Source organism: Zonotrichia leucophrys, chromosome 3 (genome assembly GCF_028769735.1).
Source record: "Zonotrichia leucophrys gambelii isolate GWCS_2022_RI chromosome 3, RI_Zleu_2.0, whole genome shotgun sequence".
Taxonomy (NCBI): Eukaryota; Metazoa; Chordata; class Aves; order Passeriformes; family Passerellidae; genus Zonotrichia; species Zonotrichia leucophrys.
In genome coordinates, this window is record NC_088172.1 from 42385865 (window position 1) to 42400913 (window position 15049).

At 38.0% G+C, this 15049-nt stretch overlaps 1 protein-coding gene across 1 annotated transcript in view; it reads right to left on the reverse strand.

Annotated features, from left to right (window-relative positions):
• Positions 1-2002: 2002 nt before the first annotated feature.
• MCM9 (minichromosome maintenance 9 homologous recombination repair factor) overlaps positions 2003-15049 on the reverse strand; it is a 47680-nt gene continuing 34633 nt past the window's right edge. Inside the window, exons 8-12 of the mRNA XM_064707956.1 lie at positions 13435-13637; positions 12219-12422; positions 10645-10727; positions 5939-6084; positions 2003-3873 (exon numbers count right to left, since the gene is read on the reverse strand). Coding sequence (XP_064564026.1) covers positions 2364-3873; positions 5939-6084; positions 10645-10727; positions 12219-12422; positions 13435-13637 — 2146 coding nt within the window. The 3' untranslated portion in view covers positions 2003-2363. The remainder of the gene's footprint in view (positions 3874-5938; positions 6085-10644; positions 10728-12218; positions 12423-13434; positions 13638-15049) is intronic.

Sequence of the window (15049 nt, forward strand, 5' to 3'; positions counted from 1 at the left end):
GGAGTAAATCAACAGCAGGTATAATTTTCTTATTATTGTGAGCTCCTCATTTATCTTGGATGTTCTGAATTCATGCTATGAATCAGAAGTAATATCACAGCAGTAGTATTTCAACTGGTCTGGTAAAGAACAATCTCAGCAGTATCTGCTTTTCCAAATTTATTCTTTGGTAGCTTATCCCTCACACTTGGTTGAATAGGACCTGTTTGCAGACAGCTTGGAAAGGCAGCAGTACTTTTCCTCCAACAGTATAGAGAAGATGGGTCTTTCTGCAAGCTCAGTAGAATGTCCCTGTGCCTCCTTTTCTTTGCTTCTAATTGGGAAATCTCAAAAACCTCTGCCCAGTAAAGAATCACAGTTCCATTTCCTAAAGTAGTATGCTGACTAGTTCTAATCAGGGGAACCTGAAAAGTTTCTTTTTTACTGATACACTATCTAGCACATTATCCCACAAAAACTAATCACTGGTGAGACACTATCAAAAATGAGAAATTCACTCTACCTAAATTCTATAGTCTGTGTTTGGATTTAGCTGCCTAAAAAACATGTCTGAGTGGCAGAGAGTGACCCAACCATGCTCTTTCCAGAAAGTCTGGAAAGTCTCCAGGGCATTATCAAACTTGTCCTAATGTGCTCAAACATATCATTTTTAGGGTTGGAAGTTTGGCTAGTAAAGACAGTAGCTATGTTCTGGCTTTGCACTGGCCAGCCAGTAACATCCATCAAACCTGAAAATTAGGAAAGAGGATTTCTGACTGTAAAAGAGATCACCATGCAAGCGGCTGATGCAAAAAGTTCAAGCAGGAAGACCATCACAAATGTTCATGGGTCCAGAATTCTTGATCCCTCTTTCAGGGCAGACACAGCGGCCCATAGGATAAGTCTGATTTTCATGGGCAATTGGTCATAGGTGCACATCAACCTCACCCTGGCATAGGTATGAGGAGGAACATGACAGGGTGGCTCTGTGCTTTGGGAGGGAGGTGGATGAATTCCACTTGTTTTGGTCGATGGCACATTTTCAGTGGAAGAACTACCACACAATCAGTCTGGACAGCAATGTTTGTGTCATTCTGCTGAACTCTGAACAGTAAGCCAACACTACCCTTAGTGTTCTCATAATTTCCCTGTACCACTCTGATGTACTTGGGCCTCACACTCCCTCAGTTCTCTTAAATTCTGCAGTATTTTAACTCACTTGGTTTCAAATGAACTACTTCTAAGCAAATCAAGAGAGAATCAGAACTTTCTGCTAGCAAGTCTCCCAATGGATTTGCTGTGCAGTAAGCAACCACTCCATTCTCTGTTTACCTTGCAGGTTACAACAAGAATATTCTGTGGAGAATTCAAACACAGAAGAAACATACCAAGCAAGTCACTAGAAGAAAATTAAGGCTTACCTTTCTCTGTAAATATGGAATGCATTAGTAGATTAACTTCCCTTTAGACAAATGTATGGCACAAGATGCAGCATGCTACAGAAGACAAACTACAGATCAGATGCAGTAAAACTCTAATAATAATCAAAATATCCAAGTAAATATTATCTGACTCAGAACCCAGCTACACTAGGGAAGCTCTTCACTGTGCTGCTAGGTTTGAAGTGTAGTTTATCTGCCAGGGCTTAATGCCTGCATTAAAGTTACCCTGGTTACTGACAACTCCCATTCAATCACCTGAAATTCATTGTCTCTGCAGTGGGGAACTGTGTGTTTATTACAGAGATGAGTTTTGATAAAATGATCCAGAACAGAGACACAGATATCTAAACCAGTGTATTTAAAACTGAAAGTAAAAATCAAAAACCAAAAGCTCTCAATCTGTGTTTTCAACATCAGCTGTGTGACAAATCAAAATTGAAGCAAAGTTGTCATGATATTCATAATACAGAAACATTTACCATAGCATGATGATAGATCACAGTATTGGTAATGCTGAGGCATTATGAGACAAATATGCTGAGACAAATTGCACATACAGATGAACAAAATATAACGACATAGCTTGAGTGCCATAATTTTTCTAAAGTGGCACAGTCACTTGGAAGGACAATTAAGACTGCTCTTCTGCAAGATCACTCACCCTGGACACACAGACATAGCTATACAAGTCCTTAGGGTTCATCAGTTTAATCAAAACAGTGAATTGAGATAAACAGCCTTGGGAAGAGTTGAGAAAACTAAAAGCCAAATCAGGCCTGCAGCACACACAGTTCTTGCTTACATAAAGTATATGGCCCTTAAAGAAAGATGTTCACAGGTCCAGGATGGTTCTATTAAATGCTTTGAAAACCATGGATACAAGTGATAGAAGGGTGAAGATTCAGAAGAACTGCATGTTAAATAATTGGGAGGATAGAAATTTTATGTGCTTGGATTTTTCCTAACCTCTTTATCCCAATCAAAATCTAATGTAGCATCATCCAGCTCTGCTATGGAGAAGAGAGATGTCTTTGTGACCACACTGGCTGTACTAGAATTTCCAAATGCAAAACTCTTCCTTTTGCTAGGATTGCTCACGTGCACCTGCTGCCATGGGCTGTGGTTTTCCTTGCTGGTGTCATTCTTAACAGCAGGTGAGGTGTCTGATTTTGCCTCAGGACGTGATACAAAGGAGAAGGTGGAGAGCTTAGCTAATGTGCTGGAGCGCACCTTCCCTGTGCTTGGAGCACCCAGCTTCTCCTCTGCCTCCCCTTTCTTCTCAGTGGGTGGAGGTGGCACAGCATCAAAACTGCCATCAGAGCATACTGTTGCACTTTCTCTGGTCTCTGTCCCTAAGGCCCGACTCTGCTGCTCTTCTACCCCTTCATTATCAATTGATCCTTTTTCCAAACTACATTTTCCTAAGCCAGTCAATGTTATCTTGCTTTTCTCAGGTGGGCAGCATTCTTCTGGAAGCTGCTCTCCCTGGAGCTGCTCTCCTGGCTTAAAAATAGTCTCACTTGGTAAATGAGAAAATTCTTCATTTGTCTTCTCTGAAGAATGACCAAGCTTTGTCCTTGGTCTGAAAGAAAATTTAGCTAGTTTAGCAGCTGGGGGACTTTCACTTTCTTGCTCATGGAAACTCACGACCTTTGTTTCCTTCACTACTTGATCTTTACTTCTTTTTCTTGTGGAAACTGCTGTGCTTTTTGCTGCTACTGATGTGCTGTTCTCTTCTCCTAGCACAGAATCTGCATCACTTGAGAGATCTGCCAGGCCAGAGGCAGGTAATACAGAAGGAAGGGCCTTTGCCTCAGGGTCCTGGGTACTTGTAAAGAATCCATATGACTTCTCCCTGCGCAGCCTCTTCCAGCTTCTAGAGGCATGTTGTCTAATAACTGAATCCTGCCCACTAGCACTTGGTGCTGGCTCTGCAATATTATCTTCTGAGGAAGAACAGTTGTGTTCTTCAGTCCTTTTCCTGCTTAACTTGGAAACCTTTTCCTTTTTGTTCAGAGGAGCATGCAGATTCACAGCTGCTGGTGACTCTCTTATTCCATTTTGCTTCCTTGGTATTGAAGCAGAGCTTTCTTCTGAACTTGAAGTTTTTGAAGCCAAATTATTTGGAGATATCTTGGGCACATGACACTTCCCCAGAGAATTTTCTTCAGCATCAATGCTGTTATCTTCCATGCTGTCAAACCATGCCAGGCTGCTTGTATTTTTGTTACTAGCATGTGCTGGGTTGCACAAGGGTTCTAGATGAATATTCCCTTCACTGCTGCCTTTGAGCAAAGGTGTCTGTGGCCCAGAGTTATCCCCTTCTTGACTTGAAGGTTCTGACTGAGACCTTTCCTTTGACTGCCCAAATGCATCCTCATTTGAGCACCTTGTGGTAGTACTGAAATTTGTTTCTTCAGGCTGCTGCTGGAATGAATTTTCCCTTTGCAATCTACACAACGGAAAAAACCAAAATAGTAAATTCATTTTCTTCTTTTTTCTTCATTGCATTAGTGATAAATAATATGCATGACTGGTGGAAAGCTACAAATAATGTAGGTCACAAAATATATTATTAAGTTTCACATACAGCTCTGAAAGCTGGTGTTGCAGTCTGTGATCTTTCAGCACCTTTGACAGTAAGTGGCAGAATTTCGTGTCCCCAGTAGAAGGCAGGCAGATGGACAGAGAAAGCAACCTAAGCCTAAACTACATTTCCTTGGGAAACCAAACAGAAAAAAATAAAAATGGCACAAAAACTTACAATCATTGCTAGAGTCCCTTACAGGTTTTACACATTCTGTAAGTCTATCTTCTAGAACAGGAACCTAATGAAATCTTATCCTGAGCCAGGTAACGTCTCACATGAGTTATTGGAATGGAAAACCTGGGTATTACTTGGAACAGTGGTTGTTTTTGGGTTCCTCTCATAATCACTGTATACTCAAAATGGCAAAAACATGATAGAATGAAAGCATCTCAAATCACTTATAAATCTTAATTATCACTGTCTGTGGCTATCAGCATTATCAAAGCCCCCCAAAACAACAGAGGTGCTTGAGTGAGGGTTTCCTCCAATCTCAGAATAGCTGATGTTCCATTTATTGTACCTAAACACGTATTTTCCAAGGCAGACAGCAATCTGGTTTTTGCTAAACAGTTTCTTTGCTCTGGGAGAGATATAACATGTATAGACACGTTTAGAATAATTACTATAATTGTTTACTAACATGTATATTCTTAAATTTTTTAATGGGAAGTGGCAGAAACTATATGACTCATCAAGAAGGGATGAGTTATATGATACATGCTTGTTTTATTGAAATATAGTTTAGGGGGAATGCATGGAAGAAATCTTGTAATACAGAATGGGTTGTTTTACAGAGGACATTAATTAAGCACTCCCTAAGCTGTTTAAGAGGGAGAAGAAGAAATCAGCTTAATTTGCAGCAGAGGCCATTTGGTGGGATATTGGGAAAACCTTTATAGGCACTGGGTGGAGCAATCATGGAAGAGACTACAGAATGGCAACAGAAAATCCTCATCATTAGAAGGCTTCAGAGCAGATAATGAGAGCTCCTGCCAGGAAGGTCAAACACAGCCTTGATCCTCTCTTTGTATTTGATCTCCCATCCCATCCTGCATTTCTATGACCCCTATGAATTATCTCTGTTTTAAAACTAGCTTTTGTCTGTCTGTTGAAGATATCTCACTTTCATCTGTTTCTGTTGACTCTGTGGACACATCATTACTATAATTTACAAAATAAGTCTCAAAAATATTCAAAGTGAATTCTCCAAGCTGTTTCCATTAATTTTAACAAAATTAATCTTTTATCTTCCTTTAACAGTATGGAAAAACAAGTTTCTTTAAAGCTTAATCTCATTTGAGGAAGAAAATGTGGGGTTTTTGTTTGATTTTCTTTTAGTTTTATTTCCTTCCACTTCTAGGGTTTTTCTCTGAGGTTAAAATTTAAAAGTTTTCATTAAAAGTTTTCTGTTAATACCAACAAATAGGTTTCCCAAAGGTTATTGCAGTGAGCTGAAAAATAGAGATGCAACAGTAAAAAGTACAGCACATAAAGAAGAAAAATCACCCAAAAGAACAGAAGTTTGAATCAGGCTTACATTTTCCATTAACAGAAAGGGAAGGATCCTGACAAGCCCAATACAAAAGGTGGATTAAAAAAATCATGAAGAAGATCTGCTGTATTTTACCAAACAAGTAGAAAAAGTTATATAAAATTATTTGCTCAGCTACATAATCTAGTATTTTGACTTTAAGAAGCCCTTTTGAAACTTATCTGAGCATAATATTGAGATATGAGTTGGAAAATCATTAAAATATTTGTAAATTCTATAACCCAGAGGCAAAAGTGATCTTGTGATGATCTCTGAATGCATTTTAAAACAATCTCCCTGATTATCCATGTCCTCTAAAGGAGTCCCTTGCAGATAATATTGTGAAACAAATTCTGTTTCCCTTCTGAATTAGTTTGTTACTTTGTGTACTACAACCTGTCAAGTCTTTGCAGCTCTTTGTGCAGAAGATCTCTCAGCTCCAGCCGCTCCAGTATGATTTCACACTGTGTTCGGTACTGCTCCATTGGATTTTCTGGAAATGAAGTGTGTAAGGCATTGATGCCTCCAAGAAGTGCACCCCCCTATGGCACCAAGGAGATAAAAAAAAAAAATAGGAAATTACCTTTATTATTAAACACCAAATTTAAACAACAGAGACATGTTATCTGAAATTCTGCCTTAGATTTTTTGAAGCTTAAGGTAGCAAACATTTGCTAACTGTATCCACACAAATAATCCTATTAGATCTGATCACATGGTCAAAATTGTCATAAACATAAAGCAATTACATGATCAAGCCTGCAGATTACTCATACTTCTTTATTTCTATTGACACATGGAATGGGAAGTCCATCTAAAGCTTGAGAACATCATGACTGAAAATGAAAATTAAGATTGAAGATATTTTCCAAATATCTTGTAAAAATTGTGCCCATGAGAGGAATTTTTTTAACGGAAGAAGTTCTGACTGCTAGAAGTTTTAATTACGTTTTCCTAATTTCTTAAAGGAAAAGACCTGGATATTAAGACTTGTCATCACAGTGTAACCTATTGGGCAGAAATATTTCTGAATAGCATTTTAAGAGGAACTTACTATTTGTGAATAATTCCAGTGAATTGTAATTGATTTTAATCTGGCACAGTTTTTGCTGTACCTTATAAAAATGAAGTTCATTTTTATTGGGAGAAGAGCATCTGCTCACTGATTGTTCCACAACAAATAATCTAGAATAGCTCTGTAGTTAATTGCTCTTTGGAAAAAAACACCTCACACTACAAACCCTCTATTTTGCCACAGTGTAGTTAGCATTTATCACTCCTGTCTAATGTATAAAGCTCAGTACAACTGATGAACAAGATGTGTATCAAGTGCCACGGGCACAATGGCAAAAATCAATGAAGTCTCTAGATCCAGAAATTGGTACCTATGGCATCACAGGGATTACATGTCTTCAATTGTGGTCATTTCCAGTTCTTCCATTTTGTAATGTTAAAATATTATATTAAAAAAACTACACTGAAAGCCATCACTCTGTGGCTAATTAAAGCTCTCTAAGACTTCAACATGCTAAAATTAAGGCTGTCCATGCAACCTTTAATGCATCCCACTGAGGTTACCACTTGGGGTTTTTTTCACCCATCACTTCAGAAACATGATAGATTTGTTACACATAGAAGCACTGGTCTCTTGGCAGGGAAAAGGATCCAGCAGAACCCCTCTGCTGTATTTGCTTCAGGAAGGTTCATAGGGAATGAGGCAGAGACTCAGTCTCCCGGTTAGAACAATAAAAAGCAGACAAGAAGGACCAGATTCCACCTCTGATGCTATGTTCTTGTGATTCAGAAAGAGCCAGTCATGAACAGAAAGAAGATAAATCTCTAAGTGGGATCCTGACATGATATCATCCATACTGATCCTGTATGTGCACAGAAGGAAATTGTAGACGACAGGAAACGCGCTCAAACACTCCAAGTGCCGCTACTCTGAAACTGGGGCCCCAAACATCTCTCAGGGGTATGATCTAGTGGACAATTTCTTTTGGACTGTACATAATTCAGCTCCAGCTGAGAGGAGTAGCACCATCCCATCACTTCTCAAGGAGTGTGTCAAGATAGGTGAATCAGTATTTCTGAATATTCAAGGCCACTGGAGATGAATTCCAAAGGAAAATATGTTAAGAAATTGAGAATATTACCTTTACAACAGCAGGTAATAAACAAAATATTGAACAAAACACTGACAAAAGATAGTCGCTTTCAGACTGAGTACTGTCAACATGTGACCTAGGGACCCCAGTGGAAAAAAGAGGACCACGTGGTTATACAGTCATGGGCTACAATAATGTCTTGCCCTCACTGACATTTCAGTCCTTTGCAAGGAACTTCTTTTAAATACTGTGTGTGCATGTGAAATTCTAAATGAATTGAAAACATCAGTGAAGTTTAATTCCTGTGCTGCAGCTCATGTCTCTGAGATACCTGCTCCTCTGAGATTCTGAGATATCATTTTGAGTAGAGGAAGGAAACCATATGACAAAACCACTGCAAACTGAGGGCAGAGAATCTTAAACAGAGAAAGCATTACAAGAAAAATTAGCGGAAAGGAAAGGTGTAAAATGCCTAGGCATGGAAAGACGAATTACAAAAAGGAGTAAAATAAGAGGGATTGGAAAGAGAATAAACCAAAGATGGAAACATGACCAAGAGAAGGAGGGAGATGATGCTAGCAAGAGAAAATGAGGCAAAGAAACAATCAAGCCAGGGGGTTTTGGAATATGCTCACAAAAACAAAGTAGGAAAGAGAAATATAAAGGTGAATTAGAGGGCAAAACAAAACAAAAAACTCCAATGAAGTTGGTTGATGATGAAAATGTCTTCCTTCCCAAGAGAGCTCACAATAAATACTCAGTCACAGAAGAAATGTGAACTTCAATTTTATACTGGTAAGAACATGACTTATTGTAGAAGTTGCAAAGACAGTGCCAAAGAGGGAGTTTGCTGAGCTAAAAGGTGGCAGCCAGTCCTTCCAGAATGTCACTGGCACTTCCTCATTTACAACTTCATTCTAGAGACTGACAATTAATCAACAAACAAAGGATGTATCTGTACAAAATGCTGTGTTGTTTTTTTTTTCTAGAGAAGAAATCTGTTTCTGAAAATGAATTTTTGCATGCTACTTCTATATTTTTTTATAAATCAAATAAACCACTTCCTTCAAAAATAAACTACTTGAGTGATTATTCATACTTATGAGGAGGAAAGTAAAATCTGACCTTAAATAGCAAATCTCAAATTTACATTTTCCTAGCAAAAATGAACACATTTGCCTACTTGCTCTTAAGAAGCTAAGAGTGGAGCAAAGATGGTAAGCATATCAAGTACCCCCAGGTAATCTTCTGCAGTCATAATTCAGGCAAATTTCTCACTGAGTCTTACTAGACGAAACCTTTTACACAACGTAGGGGGTTGACCCTGGCCAGGTCAACCTGCAAGCCCTTGAGGGCAGGCCTGTATAAAAATGAAACAGTGGCCCACAGTTGTAACAACTATTTTACATTTATTATTATTATATACATAGGTTTCACTTTTTGATCTGTTACAAAAAAAAAAAAATCAGTATTGCAGAGTTCTTATATTCAAACCCATATTAATTTGAAGCCACTGTCCCATCAATTTTCCATCTAGTTAATTACAGGTTTAATTACAGCTAATGAAGACTAATGTGGTATCTTCTGCAGTTTCAACAGCTTCATATTTTAACTTTGATGCAGTGCTGTCATTGAAAAGCTGAGTTCCTCAAAACAGTGCAAGATGAAGTGCAGCAGACAGTGAAATAATTTTCCTACTTAATAAGGTCAGGCCCTGTAGTATTTTTGAGATAAATTCCATTTGCAACGTTGTGCAACAGATTATCTGAGGCACAAACTGCCATTAGTCTCTCAACCCTCACTAAAAGGACAGGGGAGATCACAAGTGCCTACCTGCCATATGTGACTTTGTGCATCTATCCTGAAGAGCTTTGTCTCAAAAAAAAGGAGAATATCTACTTCCACAAAGGTCCTTCAGGCCTATTGAACTAATAGGTGCTCTGAAAAATGGTTTTGATTTGAAATTATTCAAATCAACCTGTACAGGAACACAGGAAATGCCATTTTGGATCAGACCAGTCAGCTGAGTAGTGGAGTACACCGTTTCTGATGGAGCCAAACACAAACATTTCAGATGGCCTAAAACCCCCCATACATAAAACTTTGGATAATCTTCTTATGGTAATTTTTTTCTTACTCCAAAGCCTGAAGATTTATTTATCTTAAAAATATTCTGTCTGAAGTAATACTATCTATATTATTTTCCATATTTATACTAAAAAAAAATTCCTTCTTCAGATTCCCATTTCTTTTACTAATTCTAAATGTGCTGCTTTTTCAACATCCTAATAACAATATTGCAGTAAACTAAAATCTAACCCTTCACATTTTTTCAATGCCTTTTTACATAGAAATATTACATAAATCTATGTGATAACTGAAATGCACGATTTACAGACCAACCAAAGTTTTGGAATTTTAAGGTTTCTAAGAATAAAATTTGTCTTCTAAGTGTAGAAGTAATAATTTTAGTAGTAATAATTTTAAACTATTATTACCAAAATAGTTTAAAATTATTTAATGGCAAAATAAATTGTAAGTCTAGGAAACTGTTTAAACTGTTTAAACTTGCTCAAAGAATGATTTGGTTGTCTCATACCTAATTAATGAGTGACTATATAAGATCATGGAGTAAAACCTATCAGAGGCTATTAAACACAGTGATATATACACAATTTCTGCCTCAAAATGTTTTTAAAATGTCTTTAGAACCAAAAGCCAACAGTGTGCCAAAACTTCACTTAGAAAGAATAGCCTAGAAAAAGGGTAGCAGGCCTTTATCCTAACCCAGATTTCTCAGTATCATCTCTGTTTAAGGATTTTAACAATCAAGATGGATTAAAAAAGACTTGTCAAGGTCTCTGATTGCCTACTTTGCATGAATCCACAAAATCTTTTCCAAAGAGAAGAAGGGAGCTGGCACATGCCTACATATAAAACTGAATCCCCTAAATGTGGTATTGCAGCAATGGCAATGTCTTCAGGAAACCTTACCTGCATAGATGATTCCATCACTGACACTACAGTTACAGCATCTTCCAAAGTCACAGTATCCCTAAACATCAACCGGGCATGAGCTATCAAACATAAATGGGTGCAAGTGTTACTAAAGTCAAAAAACAATTTTTTGGTTTTTTTTAATACAAGGAACAAGATATTCAAATTTCTTCAGCCCTCAAACACTCACGCATGGGCATAACTTAAAAATAAATACAACGATTTTGATTTCAATGTCAGTTTCAACAGAAGCTGGAAGGATTTATTTTTCTAGTGGACAATGGGGTATAATTTTCAAATTGCAGTTACAGTGACAGAATAAAGATGATTAAAATTCTGCAGTTAAAAAATGTAAAGGGCTGGATATCACAACAGGTGTGATATGAAACATCCTTATCACCATAGGCATATGTGATCACCATAGAGTAAAAAATAAGGTCTAACTTTCATCACAGGTCAGAAAAAATGTATTCCTCTACCTGGTCTGTGTCAGAGATTTGATATGATTTAAAATGCTTTTCTCTACAATAGCTTTATTTTTTCCTTCATTGTCTTTCTTCGTTCAGCAGAACAAAAGTGATTTTTGTAAATATTTATAATGCAAATAATTCACCACACGAAGCCTTTTTCCTAATTGGCCATGGAATCACACTTAGTTCTTATTCAGCAATAGAAAAAGACAGGTTAGTTAACACCATCTAAATAATACTTTGAAAGAACAAAATCCTGCTAAAAGCCCCAATCTCACGAACTGATAAGAAGGGAAGAAACACTGAATGGGGAAATTACATGTGAACCTTGAAAAATTAGGAATGTCTTTCACTTAAATGGAGAATGCCTTTCCCTCAAAATACAGAACAAAAAACAAATATCTAAAGTAGGAGGCGCTACACTTCCATTTATGCTTGCTATACAAAATAAAGTGCTTCTAATTCTTTTAAATTCATCCTGAAAATACTGAGATGCCATTTTATAAAATGAAACCATTTTATAAAATAAAATAGGCAGAGAATTACAGCTTCCTTTGAATTCTTTTTTAATAAATGAAATATGACCTGAACTCAGAGTTGGAAATTTCTGAGTTGTATGGCAAAATATGGGCTTCACAACTAATACTTCAGGAAACAAAAAATGTGATATTAATTTCAGGATTATTAATACTTAAGTAAAAAATGCTTATTTTGTTATATTAATTTCAGAGCAGAAGCAAATATTTGACTCAAATGGAGCCAAGTAAATCCTGAGATTCCCTCTCATAAAGACACATAATTTCTGAGATTTTTCTCTTGAATGTGACTTCTTCCAGAGGTTTTAATATTTATTATATACACGAGAATGTCAAAATTAAAACTGGTTTTGACAGTCTAAATGAAACATCCTTTCTCACACTCAAAATCTCCAACCCCGAGGTTCTTTAGATGAGGAGGATAAAACAAAATAGTCATACAAGAATCACCTCTCCCTACCTCCACGGAAAAGCTGCTGCTCTGCTTACTGGCTATAATTATACTGTTCTATTCCTTTCATAAAGGTTAATTGTTAGCCTAAAAATAGAAATGCCAAGGCCTTACCTTCTGCAAGGCGTATCAGGCTCTCCAGCAAGCGGATGGTGGTGCGGGCAGCGTTCCTGCAGTCGCTCTGACGCTGCATCTGATAGTAGCGAACAAGGATCAGGTTGCTCTCATCAGACAATTTTGGCTGTATGCTTTTTATAAGGCAGAAGTAGGTCTTCATCCTTTCCATGCTCCACAGCTTCTCTGATTTGCTTGGGCAGCCTGCATTACAACACCCTTGTCAGTAATTCTATAACAACAGACATCAAGCTTCTTCCTAAGAACTCCTGCTAAACAGACAGCTGACTATGAAAAATACATTACTGTACTTTTGGGGCACACTGGCTGTCTGTACACCAGTCCTCAAGGACTTGGTCAAATTCCAGTGCAGAATTTTACACACCATCCAATCCCTCCCATATCATAATCCACAGTAAAGCCTCCAGTAATTTCTAGAGAACTGCTGTCAGCCTCACTGCCCACCAGATGGTACAGGCAGTGCCAAGTGCTCAGCAGCTCCTTAAAATGAAAGATGCTGCATGAGTGCATGCACCTCCTCTGGCTGTTTTACCTACTCTGTTGGGGCCAAGAGCTACCTGCCATATTCTGAACATTTTTCCAAATATTTTGGAAAGGAAAGGAAGTTAGCTGAAGAAGCTCCCTCTAACCACTTCTGTAAAGGGGATTGAAGCCATGTTCCATGATGTGGATGGGGAAGGGGCTGGTCAGAATCAAATCACGCTGCCTTCCCTCATTCCAGAGCACAGACTCCACATGGGGAATGCTGTTGCTCACTCTTTGAGCCCTGCAACACATGCATCTCTGAGCTATTCTGCCTGAATCAAGTTTCTGATTAATAGTACAATTGCAAGGCATGTAGGACCTGCAGATCAAACACCGTAAAGGTCTGAGATGGAAACAATCCTCTTACTGAGCTGCCTGGGCTGAAATCTCTTATAAATGATCCCAGAGTAAAAGCAGAGGGTTCTCAGCTCACCCCTCTTAATTAATTAGTGATCTACTTGAAGAACAACCATGCAGCAGAAAACCACCATGACAAAAATATAAACACTAATTAATTTGAAAGATTCAAGAATAGCAAACTAAAAAATGGAGAAAAAATAATAAAAAACCCAAAAAATCTCCAAACAAAACCAGAAACCAACCAACCAAAAAAACCCCACCCCACAAAAAACCCCAACCCAGCCTTCTGATTTAAAAAGACTACTCTTACCTTTATTTTGCAAGATGAAGGATGAAATTATGTGGTCCCATTCCTCATTCTTTGTATCTAACAATACTAAAACCAGGTCAAATCTGCTCAGCAGGGGACTGCCAAGAGCTATGTTGACAGAGACAGACTCATTGGGGTCATAATGGCCTTTAGGGTTTGTTGCTGCCAGGATAGTTGTCCTCGTGCTAAGCTTGCACACCAAGCTAGAGAAAGGTATGGTGAACATAATGGTTGAACTAAACTGGATAGGGAAAAGGATTCCAAAGCTTTTAAAAACTTTTGTGGTTTTATCCTATAAAGAGCCCATCTTATCTTGGAAGACCATAAGAGCTAAACAATGTACACAATTATTGTATTAATATATTTATTATATGTACAGCATTTTTCAATCAGAGAATAGCAACTAGACAGACAGTGATCTGGATATCAAAAGGCACCAACCAACATTGCCACAAATAATCTCTGTGTACAGCTAGGTCCTTAAATAGTGAAAACCAACACTACTTTTCAGAAATAAATATTGCATTGCAGAATTGTACAATATACTAACACTTTTGAATGCTGGAAAGCAACACTTTTGCTTAATTCATATTTTAAGAGAGCAAAATAAAATGTGACATGAATGTATGTTTTGTTCCTGTGTATAAACGAAAAATATGAATCCAAGTTAGCAGTGATGGCAGCCATATCAACTGAAAGAGCCATTTTCCACTCTTAACCATGATGTCCTAGCATGTGCTTGTAGATGTGGGGAGAGATTATTTTTACTCTAGTAGTCCAAATGCACTCCTTTTGGGTAAGGCAGCAGCAGAAGCATTCTAACTTTGGTTTGTCACTGAGCTATTTCTAGCCAGCTCCTGAGTAACTGCTGCCTCACGTCCAAAGTTCTTCTGTAACTGGGAGGAAGGACCACAGATCTTCCACTGGCTTATACCCAACAGGAAAAAAACTTATTCTCCCATGCACCAAAATAAGTCCTAAATTAACAAGGTGCTTAACCTATGTGTGCTAAGTTACTATTAAAAAAATCCTCATTATATGTAGTCCTTAAAAGTGAGCAACTGGGCATCTATGTGCAAGTTAACAAACTGTGTTTGGGTCTATCAAATGAAACAACTGCAACAAGGAACTCAGCTGAAATATGTCCCTGTCTCACTAAGGATACAGGACCATATTGATCCCAAGTATTTGTGCCCAGCTGGCAAACGCTGGTAGTTACCCAGGTGAGAGCAACATGACCCTGAGATTAGCTCAGTTGGTAAGAGCAGGGTGCTAAAAACACCAAAGTTGTGGGTTTAATCCCCACACAGGCCATTCACTTAAGAATTGGATTTGATTATTCTTGTGGGTTCCTTTCAACTCAGAATATTATGTGATTATTTGTCTGTTGTCTGATGAAGAGGATGGAGATGCTCACAATAAGGGAAGGATATGATCACTTAGAGGAGCCAAGATGTGACTGGAGCAAGAGCTGAGTGGAAGGTGATGAGAAGGAATGTGGAAAAGGTGATGCCTGTTAAGTAGCAGAGATTTCAGAAATACCAGCCAGGAAATAATTTGGGCCTGAAAAAGAGCTGCATATGACTGACAAATTGAAATATGAGCTCAAAGATCC